General features: G+C 41.5%; 1 protein-coding gene across 1 annotated transcript in view; it reads left to right on the top strand.

Annotated features, from left to right (window-relative positions):
- The window catches only part of LOC115126160 (interleukin-1 receptor accessory protein-like 1), a 423,550-nt gene that overhangs the window by 21,936 nt on the left and 373,841 nt on the right, over window positions 1-27,773 (top strand). The window contains exon 2 of the mRNA XM_065018987.1: window positions 1,324-1,425. Coding sequence (XP_064875059.1) covers window positions 1,344-1,425 — 82 coding nt within the window. The 5' untranslated portion in view covers window positions 1,324-1,343. The remainder of the gene's footprint in view (window positions 1-1,323; window positions 1,426-27,773) is intronic.

Genomic DNA, 27,773 nt, shown 5'->3' with positions numbered 1-27,773 from the left:
CCCGCAAAACACCAGTCTCAACGTCAACAGTGAAGAGGTGACTCTGGGATGCTGGCCTTCTAGGCAGATGTATTGGTGTTGCACTCTGGGGCCTTTCAGAACAGGTGTATATATACTGAGATCATGTGACAGATCATGTGACACTTAGATTGCACACAGGTGGACTTTATTTAACTAATTATGTGACTTCTGAAGGTAATTGGTTGCACCAGATGTTATTTAGGGGCTTCACAGCAAAGGAGGTGAATACATATGTACGCACAACTTTTAAGGTTTTTTATTTTACAAAAAAAAAAAAAACATTTCACTTCACCAAATTGGACTATTTTGTATATGTCCATTACATGAAAACCAAATAAAAATCCATTTAAATTACAGGTTGTAATGCAACAAAATAGGAAAAATGCCATGGGGGGATGAATACTTTCGCAAGGCACAGTGAATGTGATATTTCAGTTTTTCATTTATTTATTATAATTTAGAACAATTTCTTAAAACCAGTTTTTGCTTTGTCATTACGGGGTATTGTGTGTAGATTGATGAGGGGAAAAAACAATTTAATCCATTTTAGAATAAAGCTGTAACCAAACAAAATGTTGATGTTATCAAGGGGTCTGAATACTTTCCAAAGGCGCTGTAACAAATACTGTACCTCCACTCACCCTTCAGTGGTTCTTGTTATTGATTGTTAGTGTTACAGCCATTCCTACTGGGCACATACTGGTTGAATCAATGTTGTTTCCACGTCATTTCAATGAAATGACGTTGAACCAACATGGAATAGATGTTAAATTGACATCTGTGCCTAGTGGGCTGTTTCACTGTTTTTGATTTTATTTGATTTATTAATGATTGCAAGCATAAGGGAATGTATGTGGGCTTAAATATTTGTATGTTTGCCTCCATTTCCTAATAATATGTTTGCCTTGATGTTATACTCTATCGTGATTTACTTCTTTATGTTGTATTTCATCCTTAAACCATGAAGCAACATATTCAGGATACACTGTTTCCCTTCCATATCTAATACATGAGGTGTTCCGTCATGATTGTGGTCTATAGCACGCTGTGCTTTAGACAAAATGACTGTCTAGGAAGAGAGAGGGAGCTGTTGAAACCAGTTAAAGGGATCTATTGCGTTCAAAATAGTGGGGTGTACTTTGCTCGCTCTTTAGAGGTATAAAAACAAAAATGACTGTTTAGATGTGTTTCTTGATTTATGTTTTGTCTACAAAGCGCATTATCTTCTCTAAAGGATTTGTTCATTATTCTTACCTTTATGTATAGTCTCTAACCTCTCTCTCCTCTCCTCTAACCCCATAGGACACTTGGCCAGGTGAAAAATGAAAGCTCCCATCACACTCCAGATTCTTCTCTATGCTGCAGTGGTTCGAGGTTTCAAAACAGTGTCCAAGAGAGGCTCAGGTACGTCTCCATTTAACTGTCTGTTAGCTGTCTGTCACTCCACCCCGGTGGTTGAACCTCTCCAGGTATTGGAATCATGGAGAGAAGAGTGTGTGATTGAGTCAACTTAACTGTGGTTGGTTGGAGTTGATGTTGATTGATGAATATTCAAAGGAAAGTCCAAATGGAATCTTCTGATGTCCATCTACTTTTAAGAGCAATGGCTTTTTTCTATGTTACATTTCTATACCTGTCGATGCACTAATGCTAAGGACATTAAATGCAAACAGCTAACTTTTGTGGTTCTATTGGCTTTTAGTTCTATTGAGTGCTGTCGGTTCGGGCTCCAATCTGGGCTGCTATTTATTATGAACCATCTTCAGGTTGCCTTGGCATTTGTCAAATAAGCAGTATTACAGGCCCTGACATTGACAGATGGCATCTCCAGTTCAGAAGAGAATGTCTCTCTCATACACACAGTGTCCTCTCTCCCCCCCTCTGTTTGTCTCTCTGTCTCTCTCTTTCTCTCCCTGTCCATCCCTCCATATCTCTCTACCTTCCCTGATGTGTGAACTTTAAGCCAACAAGAGAAGAAATTTGATGAGAGTCACTATATTCACCCTATTGTACAACAAAACTTTTGATCAGCCTGCCACTCTGCTACACTAAGACAGCACCTTCAGCTGCAGAATGGGCTTTAGAAGAAACAGCATTGTGTGATCTTCTGTAGTGGTCCATGGAACAGTTGGATAATGGATCTGTCTCTCAGCCTTTCCACATGTTTGCGCACAAATGTTGCTTTAACAGCAGTCAACATTCCCTTTGCAATCTCAGAGTCAAGTGCTTTCAACAATGGATGGCATATGCCATTCATCCATACTCCTCAAAGAATAGTCACTTCTCAGTTGAGGTCCTTCAGCATCCTGCATTTCACCACAGTTTCAATACAATTACCTTGGCTTTGTGTGATATATTGAGAGTCATGGCAAATATAGCAGTATATTGTGAAGTGGTATATGATGAGGACATGGCCATGTGTTCATTCAAGATATCAGTGGTATTACAGTAAGGGATATCATTGGTGTTACAGTAAGGGATATCATTTGTATTACAGTAAAGGATATCAGTGATGTTACAGTAAGTGGTATCAGTAAGGGATATCAGTGGTATTACAGTAAGGGATATTATTTGTATTACAGTAAGGGATATCAGTGATGTTACAGTAAGCGGTATCAGTAAGGGATATCAGTGGTATTACAGTAAGGGATATCATTGGTGTTACAGTAAGGGATATCAGTGGTGTTACAGTAAGGGATATCAGTGGTGTTACAGTAAGGGTATCAGTGGTATTACAGTTAGGGATTTCAGTGGTGTTTCACTAAGATATATCAGTGGTGTTACAGTAAGGGATATCAGTGGTATTACAGTAAGTGGAATCAGTAAGCGATATCAGTGGTATTACAGTAAGTGGAATCAGTAAGCGATATCAGTGGTATTACAGTAAGGGATATCAGTGGTGTTACAGTAAGGGATATCAGTGGTATTACAGTAAGGGATATCAATGGTATTACAGTAAGTGGAATCAGTAAGCGATATCAGTGGTATTACATTAAGGGACAGCAGCGGTAGAAAGGTGTACCAACTACCCTGCTGACGGCCAGATGGCCTCTCTCTCTCTCTCTCTCTCTCTCTCTCGATCTCTCTCTCGATCTCTCTCTCTTTATCTCTTTCTCTCTCTTTCACCCCATCAGGGAGTCAACGTCTCTCTTGGAGCCTTTATCAGCTCTAATTTGAGGAATGCTATGTGCTGCCATATCCACCGTGTCCCACAGGGACGTATTAAAGGTGGTTCTATCAGGGGAGCGATGTGGGAGGAGAGACATTTCCTGTGACCTAGCATTTCTCTGGCTATTGACGGAATAGAGGGAGGACATCATTCCTTCATTGATAACATGCAGGCAAAGGAGAGACCTTGAGAAATGTATTTGTATAGCAAATACTTATAAACATCTGTACATGTCATTCAAGGATGAATCTGGATGAATCTGTGGGAAAAACAACATATAATGGAAGACAGTGATGGAGATCTTTTAGTAGTAGTTTATTCATTCTCAGAAGGATATTTGCTTATGTTGTGTTTTCAATTGTCCTTTAATGCATATCAGACAGCAGGGCCTGCAGCAGGACCTGTAATGCATATCAGACAGCAGGGCCTACAGCAGGGCCTGTAATACTAATCAGACAGAAGGGCCTACAGCAGGGCCTGTAATATTAATCAGACAGAAGGGCCTACAGCAGGGCCTGTAATACTAATCAGACAGAAGGGCCTACAGTAGGGCCTTTAATAAATATCAGACAGCAGGGCCTTTAATAAATATCAGACAGCAGGGCCTTTAATAGATATCAGACAGCAGGGCCTTTAATACATATCAGACAGCAGGGCCTTTATTACATATCAGACAGCAGGGCCTTTAATACATATCAGACAGCAGGGCCTTTATTACATATCAGACAGCAGGGCCTTTAATACATATCAGACAGCAGGGCCTTTATTACATATCAGACAGCAGGGCCTTTAATACATATCAGACAGCAGGGCCTTTATTACATATCAGACAGCAGGGCCTTTAATACATATCAGACAGCAGGGCCTTTATTACATATCAGACAGCAGGGCCTTTAATACATATCAGACAGCAGGGCCTTTAATACATATCAGACAGCAGGGCCTTTAATACATATCAGACATCAGGGCCTTTAATACATATCAGACAGCAGGGTCTTTGATACATATCAGACAGCAGGGCCTTTAATACATATTTAATCTGACAGCAGGGCCTTTAATACATATCAGACAGCAGGGCCTTTAATACATATCAGACAGCAGGGCCTTTAATACATATCAGACAGCAGGGCCTTTAATACATATCAGACAGCAGGGCCTTTAATACATATCAGACAGCAGGGCCTTTTAATACATATCAGACAGCAGGGCCTTTAATACATATCAGACAGCAGGGCCTTTAATACATATCAGACAGCAGGGCCTTTAATACATATCAGACAGCAGGGTCTTTGATACATATCAGACAGCAGGGCCTTTAATACATATCTGACAGCAGGGCCTTTAATACACATCAGACAGCAGGGCCTTTAATACATATCAGACAGCAGGGCCTTTAATACATATCAGACAGCAGGGCCTTTGATACATATCTGACAGCAGGGCCTTTATTACATATCAGACAGCAGGGCCTTTAATACATATCAGACAGCAGGGCCTTTAATACATATCTGACAGCAGGGCCTTTATTACATATCAGACAGCAGGGCCTTTAATACATATCAGACAGCAGGGCCTTTAATACATATCAGACAGCAGGGCCTTTGATACATATCTGACAGCAGGGCCTTTAATACACATCTGACAGCAGGGCCTTTAATACACATCAGACAGCAGGGCCTTTAATACACATCAGACAGCAGGGCCTTTAATACATATCAGACAGCAGGGCCTTTAATACATATCAGACATCAGGGCCTTTAATACATATCAGACAGCAGGGTCTTTGATACATATCAGACAGCAGGGCCTTTAATACATATCTGACAGCAGGGCCTTTAATACATATCAGACAGCAGGGCCTTTAATACATATCAGACAGCAGGGCCTTTATTACATATCAGACAGCAGGGCCTTTAATACATATCAGACAGCAGGGCCTTTAATACATATCAGACAGCAGGGCCTTTAATACATATCAGACAGCAGGGCCTTTAATACATATCAGACAGCAGGGCCTTTAATACATATCAGACAGCAGGGCCTTTAATACATATCAGACAGCAGGGCCTTTAATACATATCAGACAGCAGGGCCTTTTAATACATATCAGACAGCAGGGCCTTTAATACATATCAGACAGCAGGGCCTTTAATACATATCAGACAGCAGGGCCTTTAATACATATCAGACAGCAGGGTCTTTGATACATATCAGACAGCAGGGCCTTTAATACATATCTGACAGCAGGGCCTTTAATACACATCAGACAGCAGGGCCTTTAATACATATCAGACAGCAGGGCCTTTAATACATATCAGACAGCAGGGCCTTTGATACATATCTGACAGCAGGGCCTTTATTACATATCAGACAGCAGGGCCTTTAATACATATCAGACAGCAGGGCCTTTAATACATATCTGACAGCAGGGCCTTTATTACATATCAGACAGCAGGGCCTTTAATACATATCAGACAGCAGGGCCTTTATTACATATCAGACAGCAGGGCCTTTAATACATATCAGACAGCAGGGCCTTTAATACATATCAGACAGCAGGGCCTTTAATACATATCAGACAGCAGGGCCTTTATTACATATCAGACAGCAGGCCTATAGCAGGGCCTTTAATACATATCAGACAGCAGGGCCTTTAATACATATCAGACAGCAGGGCCTTTATTACATATCTGACAGCAGGGCCTTTAATACTTATCTGACAGCAGGGCCTTTATTACATATCAGACAGCAGGGCCTTTAATACATATCAGACAGCAGGGCCTTTAATACATATCAGACAGCAGGGCCTTTTAATAAATATCAGACAGCAGGGCCTTTAATACATATCAGACAGCAGGGCCTTTAATACATATCAGACAGCAGGGCCTTTAATACATATCAGACAGCAGGGCCTTTATTACATATCAGACAGCAGGCCTATAGCAGGGCCTTTAATACATATCAGACAGCAGGGCCTTTAATACATATCAGACAGCAGGGCCTTTATTACATATCTGACAGCAGGGCCTTTAATACTTATCTGACAGCAGGGCCTTTATTACATATCAGACAGCAGGGCCTTTAATACATATCAGACAGCAGGGCCTTTAATACATATCAGACAGCAGGGCCTTTATTACATATCTGACAGCAGGGCCTTTAATACATATCTGACAGCAGGGCCTTTATTACATATCAGACAGCAGGGCCTTTATTACATATCTGACAGCAGGGCCTACAGCTGGGCCTTTAAAGCATATCAGATCACTGCCTGCAGCCCTAGAGCTTGAGGAAATATTTTCGCTTTCATGGCGACAGTCCCTGTGGGCTCCCCTTCCAGGTAGGTGGATGAGCCGGAGCCTGACTTGGTTATTTGAAATGTGTCCTCTGATAAATTAAAGCCCTGCTCCGCACTGCGTTGTTAGTCCAGGTCCATTGTTCACTTTCCTATTAGAAACAACCTTTTTTCTTTACCATGAATCAGGCAGCTTGCCTGAGTTATGCTTTAAATCCTATTGACCTGAAATGGTTTATATCGTTTCATTATCTTTCCTCTGTTTTTAAATGTACTTAATCACTGTACTTTCCAGCTGGAAGCTGTTGGATCAACATAGACATTACAGGATATGTGTTGTCTAAACGCCTGACCTTACAAAACAGGGACGTTTTCCCATTTGTCATCCATAATATCCTCTTTGTTAGTTAGAGTGCTGATGTTGAATAAATGGTTGATCAAACAGAATTTGTTTAATGCAACACACCACATTCAGGAGAGAATCGCTGCAGGTGATACAAGGCCTCAAACCATTTGATCACAGAGTATGAAATGTGTTTTTCTTCCTGTTATTATTTCCATTTTATTCAGTCCTTCTGTAGAGGAAATGTCCCCGTTTCGAAACAGTGTTTGTGGACAGTGTTGTCAGTTTTGACATTGTGTTTTGTCCATACTTGGTGGTAGATTAAATAGGGGGGAAAGCCTGAACAGCCACTGTTGGGTAACCTAGCAATGATTTGAATGGAATGATGTACTCTGAATTAAACTTGGTTCTAAAGCAGCTGTGCTTCTCGCTAACAAGGCATGACACTTTCAGTAGACTTTAATGAATTAATTCGATACAATGGAAATGGATGTGAATACAACGGATACAGTAGGGTTTCATCTCTCTTTCTGTTTCCCTCTTTCTGATTCAGCAGACATGCATCATTTGTCATCACCTTAGAGCAGGTATTCCCCTAGGGTTACACACAATGCCGTCGGGCGTACGCCAAATAAAAATGTGATTCACATTTAAAAAAAAAAATATTTTTTGATGTCTTCACATTTTCAAACAGTCCGTTTATATTTTCCAACGGGGCTATACATTTGGGTGAGTTTTTTTTCTCTCGCCTGAGTAGCCTCGTTTCACTGCCAAAAATAAAATGAAACCATCTAGTGTTCAGCGAAATAACAACACAATGTCAAATTGCCATGGCCGTCAAACGAAGTGGACCAAGGTGCGGCGTGGTGAGTGTACATTTTCTCTTATTTAAAATGACGCCAACAAAACAAGAAATGAAGAAACAACCGTAAAGCTTACATGGGCTATAGTGCCCCTAACAAAGTCAACTTCCCACACAGAAAGGAGGGAAAAGGGCTACCTAAGTATGGTTCCCAATCAGAGACAACGATAGACAGCTGTCCCTGAATGAGAACCATACCCGGCCAAAACAAAGAAATACAAAAACATAGAAAAAAGAACATAGAATGCCCACCCAAATCACACCCTGACCAAACCCAAAATAGAGACATAAAAAGCTCTAAGGTCAGGGCGTGACACCAATACAGGTAGCCGAGTTAAATAATTAACATCCAATCACATTAAACGTTACTCTTTCGTGGGAATTCCACAAACGGTCCGTATTTAGCCAAACATAGCTGCTGCTCATTCTGTTTGCTCGAAAATGGATAAATGGTTAAAAATAGAAAGGCCCGCATCCATAGAGACACATACCAGCTCTACTAGTAGTACTGCTACTACCAGCAGTACTACACCTGCACCTGTCGACGACACAAGTTGTTCTGCTTCCACGACCACATCCAATGTTAGCATCAGGATATCTACATTTGTTTTTATCCCAGCTAGCATAGACACTGACAGTTGTGAATCTGATGCAGCCGAAGAGCCACTGCCCTCTTACTTGTCCCTGTCTGTTGTTCGGTGCTATTGGACCATCGAAGAGGTGCAAATATGATGAGAAATACATTGATTTGGAGTTGACTTATATTGGGAGTAGTGCCTTTCGTCAGCCACAGTGTGTTATATGTGCAAAAGTACTATCTCACAACTCGATGAAACCTCCACTCTTGCGCAGACATTTAGAACCAAAACATGCCGCAAAGTTTTTTGAGCGACAATTAAGACAATTTACGAGTAATAAGACATGTATAAAAGCAACAGATACCATTTATAAGAATGGGCTAGAAGCATCTTATATGGTGAGCTACCGAGTGGCTAGGACAGGCAAGCCCCTTACTATTTTGGAGGACTTAATTATTCTTGCTGCCGTGGGTATGGCTGGAACAATACTGGGGGAAAGGCCATAAAAACTATACAGACAATGCCTTCATCAAACAACACTGTTTCACGACACATCAGTGACATGGCAGGAGATGTTTTGAAACAATTACTGCTTCGCATACATGTCAGTGAATTCTATGCGTTACAGCTGGATGAGTCAACAGACGTGGCGGGCCTGGCACAGCTCCTGGTATATGGCCTGTTGTGTTTACTGGAAACCAGGACAACCAGAGAGGATATTTTTTAAGTACTGGACAGCTTTGTGACAACAATTGGACTTTGGTGGTCAAGATGTGTTGGTATCTGTACTGATGCTGCAAAAGCCATGTCAAGGAGACATAGTGGAGTGGTAACGCGCATGCAAGCAGTTGCTCCCGAAGACACTTGGGTACACTGCAGCATCGACCGAGAGGCTCTTGCTGCCAAAGGAATGCCTGACAGCTTGAAAGACATTTTGTACACTACAGTGAAAATGGTTAACTTTGTTAAAGCAAAGCCCCTGAACTCTCGTGTATTTTCTGCACTATGCAATGATATGGGCAGTGACCATGTAATGCTTTTACAAGGGGCAAAGTATTGACACGTTTTTTAAAATTGAGAGATGAGCTTAAAGTTTTCTTTACTGACCATCATTTTCACTTGTCTGACCGCTTGCATGACTGGGTGATCTTTTTTCTCGCCTGAGTGATCTGAATCTAGGATTACAGGGACTCTCCGCAACTATATTAAATGTGCAGGACAAAATTGATGCTTTGATTAAGAAGTTGGAGCTCTTCTCTGTCTGCATTAACAAGGACAACACTCAGATCTTTCCATCATTGTATGATTTGTTGTGTGCAAATGAACTCAAGCTTACGGACAATGTCAAATGTGATATAGCGAAGCACCTGAGTGAGTTGGGTGTGTAATTACGCAGGTACTTTCCCGAAACGGATGACACAAACAACTGGATTCCTTATCCCTTTCATGCCTTTGCTTCCAGTCCACCTACCGATATCTGAACAAGAGAGTCTCATCGAAATTGCAACAAGCGGTTCTGTGAAAATGTAATTTAATAGGAAGCCACTGCCAGATTTCTGCATTGGGCTGCGCTCAGAGTATCCTGCCTTGGCAAATCGTCTGTTAAGACACTGATGCCCTTTGCAACCAAGTACCTATGTGAGTGTGGATTCTCGGCCCTCACTGGCATAAACTAAATACAGGCACAGACTGTGTGTGGAAAAGTATTTAAGACTGAGACTCTCCAATAAAATCCAACATTGCAGAGTTATGTACATCCTTTCAAGCACATCCTTCTCATTAACCTGTGGTGAGTTATTCACAATTTTCAATAAACAAATACAGTTTTATATGTAAGATGACTAAATAAATAGCAAAATGATTGATTATTATTATATTATTATTTGTGCCCCGGTCCTATAAGAGCTCTTTGTCACTTCCCATGAGCCAGGTTGTGACAACAACACTCGTTCTTATGTTTAATAAATGTATCGTATAGTGTGTGTGTGGCAGGCTTACAATGATGACAAAAAAACAACATTTGATAGTGCTCTGACCCTGGCGCTAGAGGGGGTACGCAGTTGGAGGTTGCATGTTTGAAGGGGTACAGGACTATAAAAAGTTTGGGATCCACTGCCTTAGAGGAAGCACCCACGTCGGCCATTTTGTGTCAAAGCAGTTGCCTGATCCTATAAGGGGAGAGGGGGCAAGTTAGAAAAAAAACATACAGAGTGGTGATACCTAAAAACTGGCCTTGGGGCCACATCTGGCCTCTCGTGGCATATCAACATTAAATCAATTAAGAAAAATCCCTTAATATGTACTCTGACAATTTGAATGATCAAAGGGGTTGAACATAAAATGTAGCTTACAGAAAAGCACAGTGATATACACATTTTCAATCAATTAAAATCATTCTTTTTGCTAATAAGATTTGAAATATTTGATTGAAGGCTAAGTCCTTAAGTCCACTTAAGCCAAGATAGAATCCAAATTCAATGACTAAAATAAACAGACCCAGCCATCTATATTCATTCTTAGTATAATTGCTCCTGGATTTCCCACCAGCAAACATTGATGACTGCTGTGGATTCTAGCCTAATCTCTTGACAATGATTGATGCAAATGTGATATCTCAAACTCCTCCTCTACCGCAGGATATATCTCTGCTCTTTAGTAACGTTCCTTAGTGACAGACACGTTTAAAAGACAAATGATTCTTGTCAGCTGACTCTCCTAGTAATTATGACAAAATATTAAAACTAACTTCTAGATTCTTTTACAGCCTCATTTGAATTATGATTCAAATATGGAACAGCCAATCTCTTCCAGGGGTTGTTTATTTTCCACCAAATCAATGGCAGCTCTGAAATAAAGAATTTCTCTCTGAGATGATGGAACTCAGTTACTGATGGTTTCACATCTCAGTGTGCCACTTCGGATGAAGAGTTGCTGTAAATAAGACAAGTTAGCGTGCTATCTGCCTCACCAGCCAGGCCTATAGACTATTTCAAAACAGCACAGCCACTGAATATATCCATCTATCCTTCTATTCTTCTATCTAGCACCATCACTCCACCACTACAGTGCGGCTGTGTCTCAAATGGCACCCTAATCCCTACATAGTGCACTACCTTAGACCAGAGCCCTATGGGAAGTGCAGGAATTGCAATGTATGGAATAGGGTGCAATGTAGGGAATAGGGTGCCATTTAGGACACTGCGTACTGTAGTTGTGGACCACATCTCACGGCTTGCAGTATTTTCCGTCAGGAAACACATCCAAGGACGTCCTGGCAGTCAATTAAATCTACGCTCCTCGTCTTCCTCAACAGACTAAAGTACAGGGAGGATGTCAGGATGAATCCATCAGTAAGGAAGGGATACCTCACTGCTGCTGACCCCAATGGGGATACTCACAGTTTGACCAATAATAGGCCCCAGCAATTCAATTAGAGCCATGCACTTGACTTCGTCATTTATAATAAAGGATGTTAAATATGGCAGTGATCTGTCAGCAATGACAGCCCATAGACGTTGATGGAATAGGACCAATAGCCATGTTTTAGGCTCAAAAATCCACCTGCAAAACAGAGTGAATGGTTTACATATAGGCTAAATGTAAAGTAAACCACTTTGGATAATCAAGCACAATTTGCATGCCGTTGGCCAGAGCAGCACTGACTGAAGTCCTTTGTTAAGTGCAGCCCAAACTGTTACCTTCTGCAGTTAATGGCTTCACACAGACAGAACATTGTCTGATACTGAAGCATGATGAGCTTTTTTAAATTCAAAGCAACTAGTGAAGAAGTAGGAGTACGATCAATGATTGGATGTACATGACAGCCATGGCGTAAACATATGGTGACACAATTGGAACAAATGAACAAGAAGCGGAGATGGATTTCAAAAAGCACTGATCTGTTTCCACACATTAAAGTATAATTAGATATCTGCCTCTGATCAACTCATTCAATCTGAAACCACAAGGCTAGCAGTATTGATCGCAGTGATACGTTGTATTATCTATGCTTTGCAGTCCGCGGTATCTTCCGCTGATATGTTTTGATACTCTGTTTACTAGCCTAGCTAGCGTTGTCTGGGTGATCGATGTAATACACCGTGCTAGATCCATGGTCTTTTACCTCTGTTCAGCACATATCATTTCCAATCAATCCATTTCAGTCTTGTATTGATTTGCATCCTTCGGGACACTTGTAGGAGACAGCCATAATGATGATAATGTTAATCATCACTTGCGATAATGGCTGTTAGACAGCTGTTTGCCTCTGTGAGTCTCATAGGTCCTCTGAAAACACACACATATACAGGCACACAAACACACAGACACAGACACAGGCACACATACGCACACGCACACGCACACGCACACACACACACACACACACACACACACACACACACACACACACACACACACACACACACACACACACACACACACACACACACACACTGTCATCTTCCTTCAGTCAATACTCCCATAGCTGCCTCTCAAGTAGTGAATGATTGTCTCCGTTGTGTGGGGGGCTCACGGCAGGAGAGATTGATCACAGCCATGATGTTGGAAATGAAATAGTCAGGTCACTTGGAATTTGTTTTCCTCTTCCCTGCAGCTCACAGCAGCTCTCATCCAGTCAACGTGCTGCTGAATGCTGCAGTCTGATGAGTGAGGTAGTGAGTTTACAGGGATCTGCCGGCCGGCCAGGCCCTGAGAAAGATGCTATAGCCCTTTGCTGCCTCAACATGGTGATCAATCTGGAGTGGCTCTCCCAAGAGTTACAATGTGTTACAATGCCACATCCACACAGTCTCTAGGGTCTAGACTAGAGGTATTGCCTGGGCACTTTGTGGAAAGAGCTTCTGGAAAGGTGAAGTGAATAGCTACTTTGATGGTTCCTACCATATACATATTGCATAAAAGTATGTTCCCTTGGTTACATGCAGATGCTGGGAGGAATACATGACCATTCTCTCAACCTGCCGCTCGCTGCAAGGGAATGTAGCTCCCATCCCCTCCTGTGCTCCTTCATTCCTTCCCTCCAGACTGTCGTCTTATGGCAACAGCACTTTGTCTTGTGAGTTGACCCGTCGTCCTGCGCTGCAATTCACTGCTTCCTTCTGACAAGTGCTTAATGCGTGACCAAAGACCCTAGATTGAGGCCATTGGCCATCATTGGCCAGTTCACAGCAGCTGTAGGTTTGTCCACTTAACCCTTAATACCCAAGGGCCCAAGCGTCTGAGCATTGAAAGTACAGTATACTCTGTGAAACCTCCCATCTGTCTGTGAAGCCTCTTGTCTGTCTGTGAAGCTTGTTTCATAAGGACAGTATTGTGGACTTGTTGACATCCTTTCTCAGTAACAATGGAGCAGCTGTTTATTACAAAATATTCCATTATTTCTTGCACATTAACATTTATTGTCATGAGTTGTCCTGGAGGCTGAACTGAGCGATAGGCCAGCTGCAAAGTTTTTAATTTAAGGTTATGGTTAGGCATTAGGGTTAGCAGTGTGGTTAGAGTTAAGGTTAGGATTAGGTTTAAAATCAGATTTGATGACTTTGTGCCTGTGCCAGCTAGTGATGGGTGCTGCATGGCTAACCCTACATGTCAGATATATTCTAATATGATACCTCTACCTCTTCTTGCAGGTAATAGCTGGCAGGAATTTTCCACAGTATTTACATCCATTTAATAGGCGACCACAGCATAGTAGTTTGCTACAACGTTGACTTTTTTCCCTGGTTCTGACAGTGAGCTTCATGACACCAGTTCACTTCACATGGCTGGGGGCTTTGGACAAACACAACACTAAAACTACCCACAAATGAATAGAACGAGGGGAAAGTCCAAGAGCAGCATTGTGTCTACATTGATTTATTCAAAGGCAGACAGAAACGCTGCACTTGGCCTACTATTAACATGGACTACTACCCCGCACAAACAGGATACCACATTTCACTAGGAATATCAGGAAAGAAAATACTCCTTTAAGGTTTCCTAAATGTTTTCTGCAGCTTAGCTCTTTAGGCTGGCATTTGTAGCCAATTTGAAGGATTATGTGTGTGGTTGATAATGAGCTGTTGGCAGAGAGGATTCTAACATGGAGGAGGCTAGAGAGGCCTTTCTTCTTAAACGAAGAAATTCGAAATCAATGTCCTGGTTTCTGTGACTACGAGGGTTTTTTAAAACGTATAGGGCAGTCATTCCTAGGCTGAAATGACTCTTATCTTCATTGACGGACTCGAGCCAGGGGAGGAAATGAACCAGGGCTCTGGGTGTGTCACGGTCGTCCTCCTCTTCATCTGAAGAGGAGAGGCGAGAAGACTCGGAGGACCAAAATGCAGCGTGGTATGTGTTCATCATGAATTTTAATAAAACACTGAAACACTATACAAAAACAATAAACGAAATAACAACCGTGAAGCTAATGAGAACTGTGCTAAAACAAGCAATCAACATAGACAATCACCCACAAACAAACGGTGCAACCCAGGCTACCTAAGTATGATTCTCAATCAGAGACAACTAATGACACCTGCCTCTGATTGAGAACCATACTAGGCCGAAACATAGAAATCCCCAAATCATAGAAAATCAAACATAGACTGCCCACCCCAACTCACGCCCTGACCATACTACATAATGAATACAAAACAAAGGATATAAAGGTCAGAACGTGACAGGGTGTCAGACCTGCTATGACTAATATTTTTACCTTCTCTCTTATTTAGTAGACACTCTTATCCAGACTTACAAGAGCAATTAGGATTAAGTGCCTTGTTCAAGTGCACACTGATAGATTTTTTACCTAGTCCGCTCGGAGATTCGAACCAGCAAACCTTTGCTTATTGGCCCAACTTCTTAACCGCTAGGTTACCTATCCTTCTCTCTCTCTCCCTCTATCTCTCTCTCTATCCCTCCCTCCCTCCCTCTATCTTTATCTCTCTCTCTCTCTCTCTCTCTCTCTCTCTCTCTCTCTCTCTCTCTCTCGCTCTCCTCCCTCTATCTCTCACTCTCTCTCTCTCCTCCTCCCTCCCTCTCTCTCGCTCTCTCTCTGACTCCCTCTCTCTCTCTCTCTCTCTCTCTCTCTCTCTCTCTCTCTCTCTCGCTCTCCTCCCTCTATCTCTCACTCTCTCTCATCCTCCTTCTCTCTCACTCTCTCTCTCTCTCCTCCTCCCTCCCTCCCTCCCTCCCTCTCTCTCTCTCTCTCTCTCTCCGACTCTCCCTCTCTCTCTCTCTCTCTCTCTCTCTCTCTCTCTCTCCCGACTCTCCCTCCCTCCCTCCCTCCCTCCCTCCCTCCCTCCCTCCCTCTTCTCTCTCTCTCTCTCTCTCTCTCTCTCTCTCTCTCTCTCTCTCTCTCTCTCTCCCTCCCTCTATCTCTCACTCTCTCACCCTCCTTCTCTCTCTCTCTCTTCTCCTCCCTCTCTCTCTCTCTCCTCCCTCTATCTCTCACTCTCTCTCACCCTCCTTCTCTCTCACTCTCTCTTCTCCTCCCTCTCTCTCCTCCTCCCTCCCTCTCTCTCGCTCTCTCTCTCTGACTCTCCCTCTCTCCCTCTCCCTCTCTGTCTCTCTATCTCCGACTCTCCCTCTCTCTCTCTCTCTCTCTCTCTCTCTCTCTCTCTCAGACTCTCAGACTCTCCCTCTCTCTCTCTCTCTCTCTCTGACTCTCCCTCTTTCTCTCTCTTTCTCTCTCCTCCTCCCTCCCTCCCTCTCTCCCTCCCTCTCTCCCTCTCTCTCTCCGACTCTCCCTCTCTCTCTCCCTCTCTCTCTGTGTGAATCCCACAGGGCAGCAGTGTGGATGGTGCTGACAGTGACGGTTGCTGCCATTGATTACTACAGCTTTGTTACAGATGCTCGAGGGGGGGAAGGCCAAAAGGCATCTCTGAAAATAATTACCAGTAGCAACATCCTTACCTCTATTCATCGAGTGACAGCTCTCACCCGTGATGACTTACTGCCGTCCACATTACTTAGATCAGAGCACTTACTATTAGGGAAAGTGACAGTTATTAAACAGACAAAGTATGAGCTAGTGAAGTGCTGTATGGATTCCTCTTCAGTGATGGCCTCCTACCGTCAGTGTGACATTCTGACCGTGATCATTTGATCATCCGAATCCAGATGTATTGTTGTCTTTCACGGACAGGATGTTGTTGTGTTGTACCCGATCAATGAATTGGTTTTCCATGACTTTGAGTGTTGATCCTGTTTCAAGTCAGATCCTTCTTGAGTGAAACTCAGTGCCTAAGCCACGATCGATTACTGTACTTACTTTCATTTCAGGATCATCTCAGTGTTGTGCAGCTGTAGCCTACTCTTCAATGCTATCCTTATGGATGAACTCTATCACAGTCACTCATCATTAACGGAATATATTTAGTTGTGTGAAACAGGCCAGCTGAGTAATTAAAATGAGTCACTGCATTATTACCATGCATGATCTGTTACAGAGAAAGAGGCATTGCTTCGTAGAACATATGAGACTATAGCTTCTCACAGAGAACACACAAAGCCGTTTAACTATCGATTTACGCGCAGAGCACTGCATCATTTTTATTAAGGACACAAACCAGAGAGGAAGAGATCCTCTTATTTTCCTTTTTGCCATATCTCCCCTGACAACTATACACATTCTGAGTTTATCTCCATAACAACAATCTCCAGTCATCTCCCGTCCTGGGTATACTGTATACACTCTCTTCCGTCTGCAGGTTTTCAGTCTGTGGGGAAATTGGAGAGATTGTTTTATAAATGAGGCAGTCAATCTAAAGGCAGAGACAATGGACTGGCAACTCCCATAAGGAGATTTCCTCAACCAGTGTTCTCCTATCCCCGCTCTCGCTCTCTCTCTCTCTCTCTTTCTCTCTCTCTCTCTCTCTCTCTCTCTCTCTTCCCTCTATCTCTCACTCTCTCTCATCCTCCTTCTCTCTATCTCTCTCTCTCTCTCTTATACTCCCTCTATCTCTCACTCTCTCTCTCCTCCTCCCTCCCTCCCTCCCTCCCTCTCTCTCTCTCTCTCTCTCTCTCTCTCTCCGACTCTCCCTCTCTCTCTCTCTCTCTCTCTACCTACACTGAGACAGGGGCTATGCGGTAAGGAGCCAAGTGATCATGTTGAATTATGATGTTAGACTGCTGATCGTTATGTTTAAAGCCACACAAAAAAATTGTAAACGGTGGAACAATGTCCCAGGGTGCATTCCATGACATTTTAACATGCAAATAGTGTAACACTTGATCAGACAAAGCACTTCTATGACCTTCTCTATCTGTAGATTAGGCTAGTCACTGTCCTTTTTAGGATTTGAACACAGTCGTTATACATGCTTGCTCTCATGCAGAGACACAAATCAGTGAGTTGATAATGATATTGCTCTCCCAGCTGTTTAGACAAGAACGCATTGATATTATTGATCCCCCCCCCCCCCCCCAACAAATGTCAACTAGTCTAGAAATGTCCATTTTGCTGCATTGTTGTGTGAACATGACAGATCTCACTTAACCTTTGGTAGAAATTGTTCATGAAGAACTTTCATTTGAGGAAAGGTAGTTCCCCCTGAAATGGTGCTGTGGACTTCCTCCTTTACAAAACAGGCTTATTCAAACAAGTACTATTTTTCACCGTGGCACATTTCACTGGAAATGTTGTTAAAAAGGGCAGATGATGCTTTATAAAGTGATGATTCACTGTTTTGGTGTCTTGGGATCTGTTGTGAAGGTGCCGTACCAGGAGAAATAAGATTGTCCGTATTAACTTGGGAAGTTTCAAATCCACCAACAGTGTTTCTTTATACTCTTCGCAACCTTCGTATCCTTCATCCCCTTGGTACTCTTCGTCCCCTTGGTACTCTTCGTCCCCTTGGTACTCTTCGCCTTCATTTCGAATGGCATCAAGGAACCAACCGTGCGACTGACTGACGCGTTAGGAGGTAGCTGGGGCTCTTGATAAATCCCTTGTGGAGTGAATGTGCCATTGTACATGCAGGAAGTCTTGCAACATGGTGGCAGTTGACGGGCTGTCAAGCCTCCTCACGTCTGTCTCAGAGCCTAACAGTCTCACAGCGTGTGGCCCTATTCACTGGTGCTCTTTGGAGAACGTTTGGAACAAACCCTCTACAGGCTCTCTGCTCTCTACAGCTCCCTGTTCACTGTATCCCCATTTGACGTCTCTCTGTGAAAACACTGCTCTCTTGTTGTCTTTGTGCCACTTCTTCCCTTTTCGTTTGCTAGTTACTGAAGGAGCTGGAACTGGTGAAAGGAGGCACAATCAACCTGTTTCTGTGTCTGCAACATGCAGAAATAGTAGAGTGAATCTTTATTGGTGGAAGAGGGACTAGCTGCCAAGTTAAGGGGTTGTTGTTTTTGTTTCTGGGTGGAATGGCAGGAGGAGGATGTAAGCTGGCTCCCAGAGGGGTGCAGCCTTTGTTGGGTTCAGAGTACTGGCGTTGGAGAACTGGCGTGGTGCAGGAATCCTGGAACAGAACCAGGCTGTCTCTCCTTTCTCCATTCTGCAGGGTTCTCTCTTCTCTTTCTCTAACGGTTGGGAAGCCAGGGCTTCTTTCTCACCAAGGTTCTCCTGTCAACACATATGGGCAGGTCCATTCAGCTCTAATTCCTTCACGCTTTTTATAATGAAAAAGGAAATTACCTGGGATTTCCTTTTTATAGAAGCGCCTGTCTCGGATCAATTCTTCCCCTGAAAGGCTAATTTCTGAGAGAAAATGTGTCAACACAATCTACTCTATTTCACTCATCTCCTTGTTGGACCTTGTAGCTTTTTACATGAACATTCAGTTGAATATAAAACGGAACCAAGTGACACCCTGCCGCTTTAAGCACTGTATTTTCATTGATATGAGTTTTATTGGTTGAATGTCACATATTTCCCTGTCACGTTTAATGTCTCGCATTTCTACTCTGGCGTATATCTGAGATATTTACTGGTTCCTTATTTATTGTTACCTATTGCTGAAAACGGCTGAAGATGTGAGATGATTTCCCTGCAGTGCTATGATCAATAAATTCTACGTGTTAATTAAGTTCCAGTGTCAGTACCCGAGACGCCTCCTCACGTACAGTATGTCCTCTCCCAGGCCTTATTATTCAAACCGACCAATGGGAGAGCAGCGCTGGGAGTTTAGCTTTCTGTGTTCAGCGTCATGGAACATACGCCAAGGCCCGGGGAGGGGGGGGCAGTCTGTAATTTACAAGACTGTCATTCATTTAGTCTCTGTTTATATGACACAGGAGTGGCAGAACATTATAGCTCTGTAAAAGTGAATTAGAGGTGAAGTTCTCGGCTGTGGGGTTATGAAATGGCTATGAAAGCTTTTATAGTCCTCTGTGGCCTATTTCACAGATTAGATTCCATTCATGTGTAAACATAAATGAAAGGTACCAATGCCCTCGTGTTCCCATCCATTGGCATGACGACGACCCCCTCTCAGCCTCATCCAGAGGATCTACAGTACCACTACAGTCATGACATTTAGAATCCATGTTTTATCACCTGTAAAGAGGAGAGGACGGATTTGGAGATGCTATATTGTATGCAGATACAAGGACTGTAGGATACAGTCATTTGGACAATTTCCATCTCCTAAATTACATGACCCCCCCCCCCCCCCCCGCATTCTGAAATTGCATTTTTGTTCCCCCCCGTTTTATCATTGGAATATGATACAAAACGAGGAAACAGGGTGCTTTAGGACCATGCGGACGTCTCAGAGCGATCAGGTAGGCTATGTTCTCCTTTAGCCAGCCAGTCAGAGTATCCCCTCAGCTGTAGCACAATGCCTTCTATCCATCCTGCCGTGAACAAAGTGAGGTCACATGAGCCGGGCAGAATCCAGAGCTTGACAATAAGAACACAGTGTGTCCACTCAACGTTGACACAACAATCAAAACAGGAATTGATCATGTCTTTGGGATGTGTAAGCTGTTTCTGTGTCCATTCAAGTGGTTGTCATCCCTGTGAAAGATGTGATGATAGGCCAGGGAAAGATACTGCTAACATAATGAGGTTTATTCAAGGGAAGAACAGACTGTCTCTATTCTCCATACATGGTCAATTGCCTGTGGTGTGAGAAGCTGGGAGCTCACTCATCTTCTCACATTGGTAGTGTGATGCGGAACCGTGGGGCTTTGTGGCAACTCATAATATGCTGTCGATATCTCTTCCCCTCTGATACAAGAGTGGTATCTGTGCATGAAAAGTGATGCTGTATCAATGTCCTCTTATCTCTGTATACTATATGGTGGTCTGTGTTTAGTTAAGTCATTCTATCTCTCTATACCAAATGGTGGTCTGTGTATAGTTAAGTCATTCTATCTCTCTATACTATATGGTGGTCTGTGTTTAGTTAAGTCATTCTATCTCTGTATACTATATGGTGGTCTGTGTTTAGTTAAGTCATTCTATATCTGTATACTATATGGTGGTATGTGTTTAGTTAAGTCATTCTATCTCTGTATACTATATGGTGGTCTGTGTTTAGTTAAGTCATTCTATATCTCTATACTATATGGTGGTCTGTGTATAGTTAAGTCATTCTATCTCTGTATACTATATGGTGGTCTGTGTTTAGTTAAGTCATTCTATCTCTCTATACTATATGGTGGTCTGTGTTTAGTTAAGTCATTCTATCTCTCTATACTATATGGTGGTCTGTGTTTAGTTAAGTCATTCTATCTCTCTATACTATATGGTGGTCTGTGTTTAGTTATGTCATTCTATCTCTGTATACTATATGGTGGCCTGTGTATAGTTAAGTCATTCTATCTCTCTATACTATATGGTGGTCTGTGTATAGTTAAGTCATTCTATCTCTGTATACTATATGGTGGTCTGTGTTTAGTTAAGTCATTCTATCTCTGTATACTATATGGTGGTCTGTGTATAGTTAAGTCATTCTATCTCTGTATACTATATGGTGGTCTGTGTTTAGTTAAGTCATTCTATCTCTCTATACTATATGGTGGTCTGTGTTTAGTTAAGTCATTCTATCTCTCTATACTATATGGTGGTCTGTGTTTAGTTAAGTCATTCTATCTCTGTATACTATATGGTGGTCTGTGTATAGTTAAGTCATTCTATCTCTCTATACTATATGGTGGTCTGTGTATAGTTAAGTCATTCTATCTCTCTATACTATATGGTGGTATGTGTATAGTTAAGTCATTCTATCTCTGTATACTATATGGTGGTCTGTGTATAGTTAAGTCATTCTATCTCTGTATACTATATGGTGGTCTGTGTTTAGTTAAGTCATTCTATCTCTGTATACTATATGGTGGTCTGTGTTTAGTTAAGTCATTCTATCTCTGTATACTATATGGTGGTCTGTGTATAGTTAATTCATTCTATCTCTGTATACTATATGGTGGTCTGTGTATAGTTAAGTCATTCTATCTCTGTATACTATATGGTGGTCTGTGTATAGTTAAGTCATTCTATCTCTCTATACTATATGGTGGTCTGTGTTTAGTTAAGTCATTCTATATCTGTATACTATATGGTGGTCTGTGTTTAGTTAAGTCATTCTATCTCTGTATACTATATGGTGGTCTGTGTATAGTTAAGTCATTCTATCTCTGTATATGGGTGGTGTTTGTGTGTAATTTGGGGATGGTGGATAAGTCTTCTGGGAGATGATCCTCTGTGTGTGTGGTTATGACAGAAACAGCAGATCACCTGTCCCTATGTCCTGACTGGCCAAGTGGGTCACATGTGACACCCTACAATCCCCTGTTTCTGCTCTCTCAGCAGATCCCCACAGCATACACACTATCTTGCTCTCTGCAATAGGATTAAGCTTTCGCTTCTGTGTGTGTGCGAGTGTGTGTGTGTGCGCGAGTGTGTGTGTGTGCGAGTGTGTGTGTGTGTGTGTGTGTGTGTGTGTGTGTGTGTGTGTGTGTGTGTGTGTGTGTGTGTGTGTGTGTGTGTGTGTGTGTGTGTGTGTGTGTGTGTGTGAATTTAACTGTTCCCTGTCTATCTTCTTGCGTCATAAACAGTACAAAAGCGCTACTACTTCTTACCCTGCTGTTATGATCAAAATAACCATTTAAGTAACAATCGACATACACCGATTTTAGCCTAGCTAGTATCACAATACTGTATGTCACGTTGACATGTACAGAACTAAATGTGTTCCTCTTTTATATTTACTGATGCACAATATGACCAGATTAAACTAGAACTATTACAGTAGGACTATTACTGTGAGAGTATTGATGTAGGACTAGGAGTACTGATGTAGGACTATTACTGTACGACTATTACTATGAGAGTATTGATGTAGGACTATTACTGTTGGACTGTTACTCTAGGATTATTACTGTAAGACTATTACTGTTGGACTATTACTGTAAGACTATTACTGTGAGAGTATTGATGTAGGACTATTACTGTGAGAGTATTGATGTAGGACTATTACTGTTGGACTATTATTGTGAGAGTATTACTGTAGGACTATTACTGTAAGGCTATTACTGTGAGAGTATTACTGTATGACTATTACTGTAAGACTATTACTGTGAGAGTATTACTGTAGGACTACTACTGTAGGACTATTACTGTAAGACTATTAATGTAAGACTTACTGTGAGAGTATTACTGTAGGACTATTACTGTGAGAGTATTGATGTACGACTATTACTGTAGGACTATTACTGTAGGACTATCACTGTAGGACTATTACTGTAAGACTATTACTGTGAGAGTATTATTGTAGGACTATTACTGTGAGAGTATTACTGTAGGACTAGTACTGTATGACTAGTACTGTAAGACTATTACTGTAGGACTAGTACTGTAAGACTATTACTGTGAGAGTATTACTGTAGGACTATTACTGTAAGACTATTACTGTGAGAGTATTACTGTATGACTATTACTGTAAGACTATTACTGTGAGAGTATTACTGTAGGACTATTACTGTAAGACTATTACTGTGAGAGTATTACTGTATGACTATTACTGTAAGACTATTACTGTGAGAGTATTACTGTAGGACTATTACTGTAAGACTATTACTATGAGAGTATTACTGTAGGACTATTACTGTAAGACTATTACTGTGAGAGTATTACTGTAGGACTATTACTGTAGGACTATTACTGTAGGACTATTACTGTAAGACTATTACTGTGAGAGTATTATTGTAGGACTAGTACTGTAAGACTATTACTGTGAGAGTATTGATGTAGGACTATTACTGTATGACTATTACTGTAAGACTATTACTGTAAGACTATTACTGTGAGAGTATTACTGTAGAACTATTACTGTAGGACTATTACTGTAGAGGATTATTGTAGGACTATTACTGTAAGACTATTACTGTGAGAGTATTATTGTAGGACTATTACTGTGAGAGTATTACTGTAGGACTAGTACTGTATGACTATTACTGTAAGACTATTACTGTAGAGGATTACTGTAGGACTATTACTGTAAGACTATTACTGTGAGAGTATTATTGTAGGACTATTACTGTGAGAGTATTACTGTAGGACTATTACTGTGAGAGTATTACTGTAGGACTAGTACTGTATGACTATTACTGTAAGACTATTACTGTGAGAGTATTGATGTACGACTATTACTGTATGACTATTACTGTAAGACTATTACTGTGAGAGTATTACTGTAGGACTATTACTGTAGGACTATTACTGTAAGACTATTACTGTGAGAGTATTATTGTAGGACTATTACTGTGAGAGTATTACTGTAGGACTAGTACTGTATGACTATTACTGTAAGACTATTACTGTGAGAGTATTGATGTACGACTATTACTGCAGGACTATTGCTGTAGGACTATTAGACTATTACTGTAGGACTAGTACTGTAGGACTATTACTGTAGGACTATTACTGTTGGACTCCAACTGTAGGACTATTACTGTAGGACTCCTACTGTTGGACTCCTACTGTAGAACTATTACTGTAGCATTATTACTGTAGGACTATTACTGTAGTGTAGGACTATTACTGTTGAACTCCTACTGTAGGACTATTACTGAAGGACTATTACTGTAGTGTAGGACAATTGAACCTCTACTGTAGGGCTATTACTGTAGGACTAGTACTGTTGGACTCCTACTGTAGGACTATTACTGAAGGACTATTACTGTAGTGTAGGACTATTGAACCTCTACTGTAGGGCTATTACTGTAGGACTAGTACTGTTGGACTCCTACTGTAGGACTATTACTGAAGGACTATTACTGTAGTGTAGGACTATTGAACTCCTACTGTAGGACTATTACTGTAGGACTAGTACTGTTGGACTCCTACTGTAGGACTATTACTGAAGGACTATTACTGTAGTGTAGGACTATTGAACCTCTACTGTAGGGCTATTACTGTAGGACTATTACTGTTGGACTCCTACTGTAGGACTATTACTGTGAGAGTATTGATGTAAGACTATTACTGTAGGACTATTACTGTGAGAGTATTGATGTAAGACTATTACTGTAGGACTCCTACTGTTGGACTCCTACTGTAGGACTAATACTGTAGGACTATTACTGTAGGACTATTACTGCTGGACGATTACTGTAGGACTACTACTGTATGACTATTACTGTAGGACTTACTGTAGGACTATTACTGTTGGACTCCTACTGTAGGACTATTACTGTAGGACTAATACTGTAGGACTATTACTATAGGACTAATACTGTTGGACTCCTACTGTAGGACTAATACTGTAGGACTATTACTGTAGGACTATTACTATAGGACTAATTCTGTTGGACTCCTACTGTAGGACTATTACTGTAGGACTAATACTGTAGGACTATTACTATAGGACTAATACTGTTGGACTCCTACTGTAGGACTAATACTGTAGGACTATTACTGTAGGACTATTACTATAGGACTAATACTGTTGGACTCCTACTAAAGGACTAATACTGTAGGACTATTACTGTAGGACTATTACTGTTGGACGATTACTGTAGGACTACTACTGTATGACTATTACTGTAGGATTATTACTGTAGGACTACTACTGTATGACTATTACTGTAGGACTATTACTATAGGACTAATACTGTTGGACTCCTACTGTAGGACTATTACTATATGAATATTAGTGTAGGACTATTTGGATCCCAAACAGCATTCTGCCCTGTGCTCTGTGGAGGAGTAACAGAACAGTCTCCTGATGACAAACGGATGATGTAGAGGAGGAAACAGAGATGAAGGATCCTGAATGATTTTCAACTTATTATTTACAAGGGGGATGACCCTCCACATTCTTCGGCCTGACAACACCATTTATTAGAGTGCAGATAGGGTTTATTTATGGTCGATCATTACATTGTTTCATTCTACATCCTCCACTACAGAATGCACCCCTTACCTTACCTAGCTAATCCAGCCAACACATGAATGAATGGATAAAGATTTAGCCAACACCTGTGCACAGAACCCACTTGGGTTGTGTCAAAACACAGTGAATATTTCTAGCTTTCGAAGCATTATAATTCAACATATCTATGCTATAACCCAACCCCCCATTATTAGCCAGATCATAGTCATTTTGCTCAACATCAACACAAAACTGACAGACCCACTGAGCTATAAATGGACCAGCCCATCTGGCATTTGCCTGAAATGCCAGGTTGGCCAGTCCAGCCCTGAATGGGACTTAGTCCTAGCTCAGCACATATTCTGCAGTACTTTTCAGGGCTTCCTCTCCTCTCCGCTTTATGTGCTCCAAGTGACTCGTCTTGAGAAACACAAGGATGGAGGAGGATTATGCTGTATTCTGTATGAGCCTTTCATTTCTTTTAGTATGCAAATGGTAGATTAGCCCGAGGGGCCCGTTTGGCTGAGTTATTCCTACCAGGAGGGGATACTAATCATTCAAATCTTTATTTCCTTTCAAAATCATCACAAGCTAGTCCCACATTCACATTCCAACGGGGGAACAGCACACTCTGTGGAACAGAGCACATTGTGCCATAGAGAGTCATTCAAGGGAAATGGAAGAAGTTTCTTCCCAGTCTACAGTCTTTTTTGGAGAGGGGAAGATTTCCGTTTCTTTTTAGAAATGGTTATGTTTCAAGTTGTCAAACTGTTTGCCACAGAGTTGCAAGTGATCTTGCCATCAGGATATTATGGTTGGTGATGAGTGATATGATTGAATAGAACTCTATGATGCATATTTAATTTGAGTCCCTGTTATAGATTCTCAGTTGAGACAATTTGGCAGTTGATTGAATGATTCATATGACTCACATCAAACAAAATAGAACTGGTCTCTGACTCCTCAACATTCAGAATTCCTGCATTTGCTGTCATTTTTTGTCCCTATTCCATTCAGACGTTCTAAACTTGATTTATTGCAGTTTATCATCCGCATTCGTCATTTAACATTCGTAATTACCTACAGTAGTGTACTATACCGCACTGCGAAGTTAATTTACTCCATTAATAATGACCTAGTTTACTCTACTGTCCTATGCAGTTAATGAAGGTTTGTGTTGTTATTAGTGCCAGATTTCGGCGTTCTTCCCAAGGTCTTGTGTGTTTTTCTCAACTCTGTGTTCCGACATCTGCGTAGCAAACTGTGTTTGGGAAATGTCTCTTGCATCACACACTATGTCACAATCCCGTTTAAAATGTACCATTTGAAGCAATACCCATACTCCTTTTGATCTCTGGGAAACGGGGCAGATCTCTGGGAAACGGGGCAGATCTCTGGGAAACGGGGCAGAACTCTGGGAAACGGGGCAGAACTCTGGGAAACGGGGCAGATCTCTGGGAAACGGGGCAGATCTCTGCGAAACGGGGCAGATCTCTGCGAAACGGGGCAGATCTCTGGGAAATGGAGCAGATCTCTGGGAAACGGGGTGGGGGAATTAAGACGTATTTCATATCGGTGAAATTGTGTGCAAAGCGTCTGCGGTGTATGATGCAGCAGTTGATGTGAACATCCATAATTGAGGGATTTAAATGACCTAATTCTATACGGCAGCTCTAAAGCCCATCTTTAAGACTCTACAGTCAACAGTGTGTATGTGTGCTTGTGTGTTCGTGTGCATGCTTGTACGCACATGTGTGAATCTACTGTGTAAATATCCACTGAAGCTGGAAAATCCTTGCATGCAAACCAGTCTATGCCTATTGAGGAGTAGTTTGAATTAGATGTCGACCGATTATGATTTTTCAACGCCGATACCGATTATTGGAGGACAAAAAGCAGATACCGATTAATCAGCCTATTTTTTTTAGTTGTAATAATGACAATTACAACAATACTGAATTAACACTTATTTTAACTTAATATAAAACATCAATAAAATCAATTTAGCCTCAAATAAATAATGAAACACGTTCAATTTGGTTTAAATAATGCAAAAACAAAGTATTGGAGAAGATATGTGCCATGTAAAATATGTGCCATGTAAAAAAGCTAACGTTTAAGTTCCTTGCTCAGAACATGAGAACATATGAAAGTTGGTGGTTCCTTTTAACATGA

Source organism: Oncorhynchus nerka, linkage group LG5 (genome assembly GCF_034236695.1).
Source record: "Oncorhynchus nerka isolate Pitt River linkage group LG5, Oner_Uvic_2.0, whole genome shotgun sequence".
In the NCBI taxonomy this organism is placed as follows: domain Eukaryota; kingdom Metazoa; phylum Chordata; class Actinopteri; order Salmoniformes; family Salmonidae; genus Oncorhynchus; species Oncorhynchus nerka.
The sequence above is the reverse complement of the archived record's forward strand: the minus strand, read 5'-3'. Positions and strand labels throughout refer to the sequence as shown.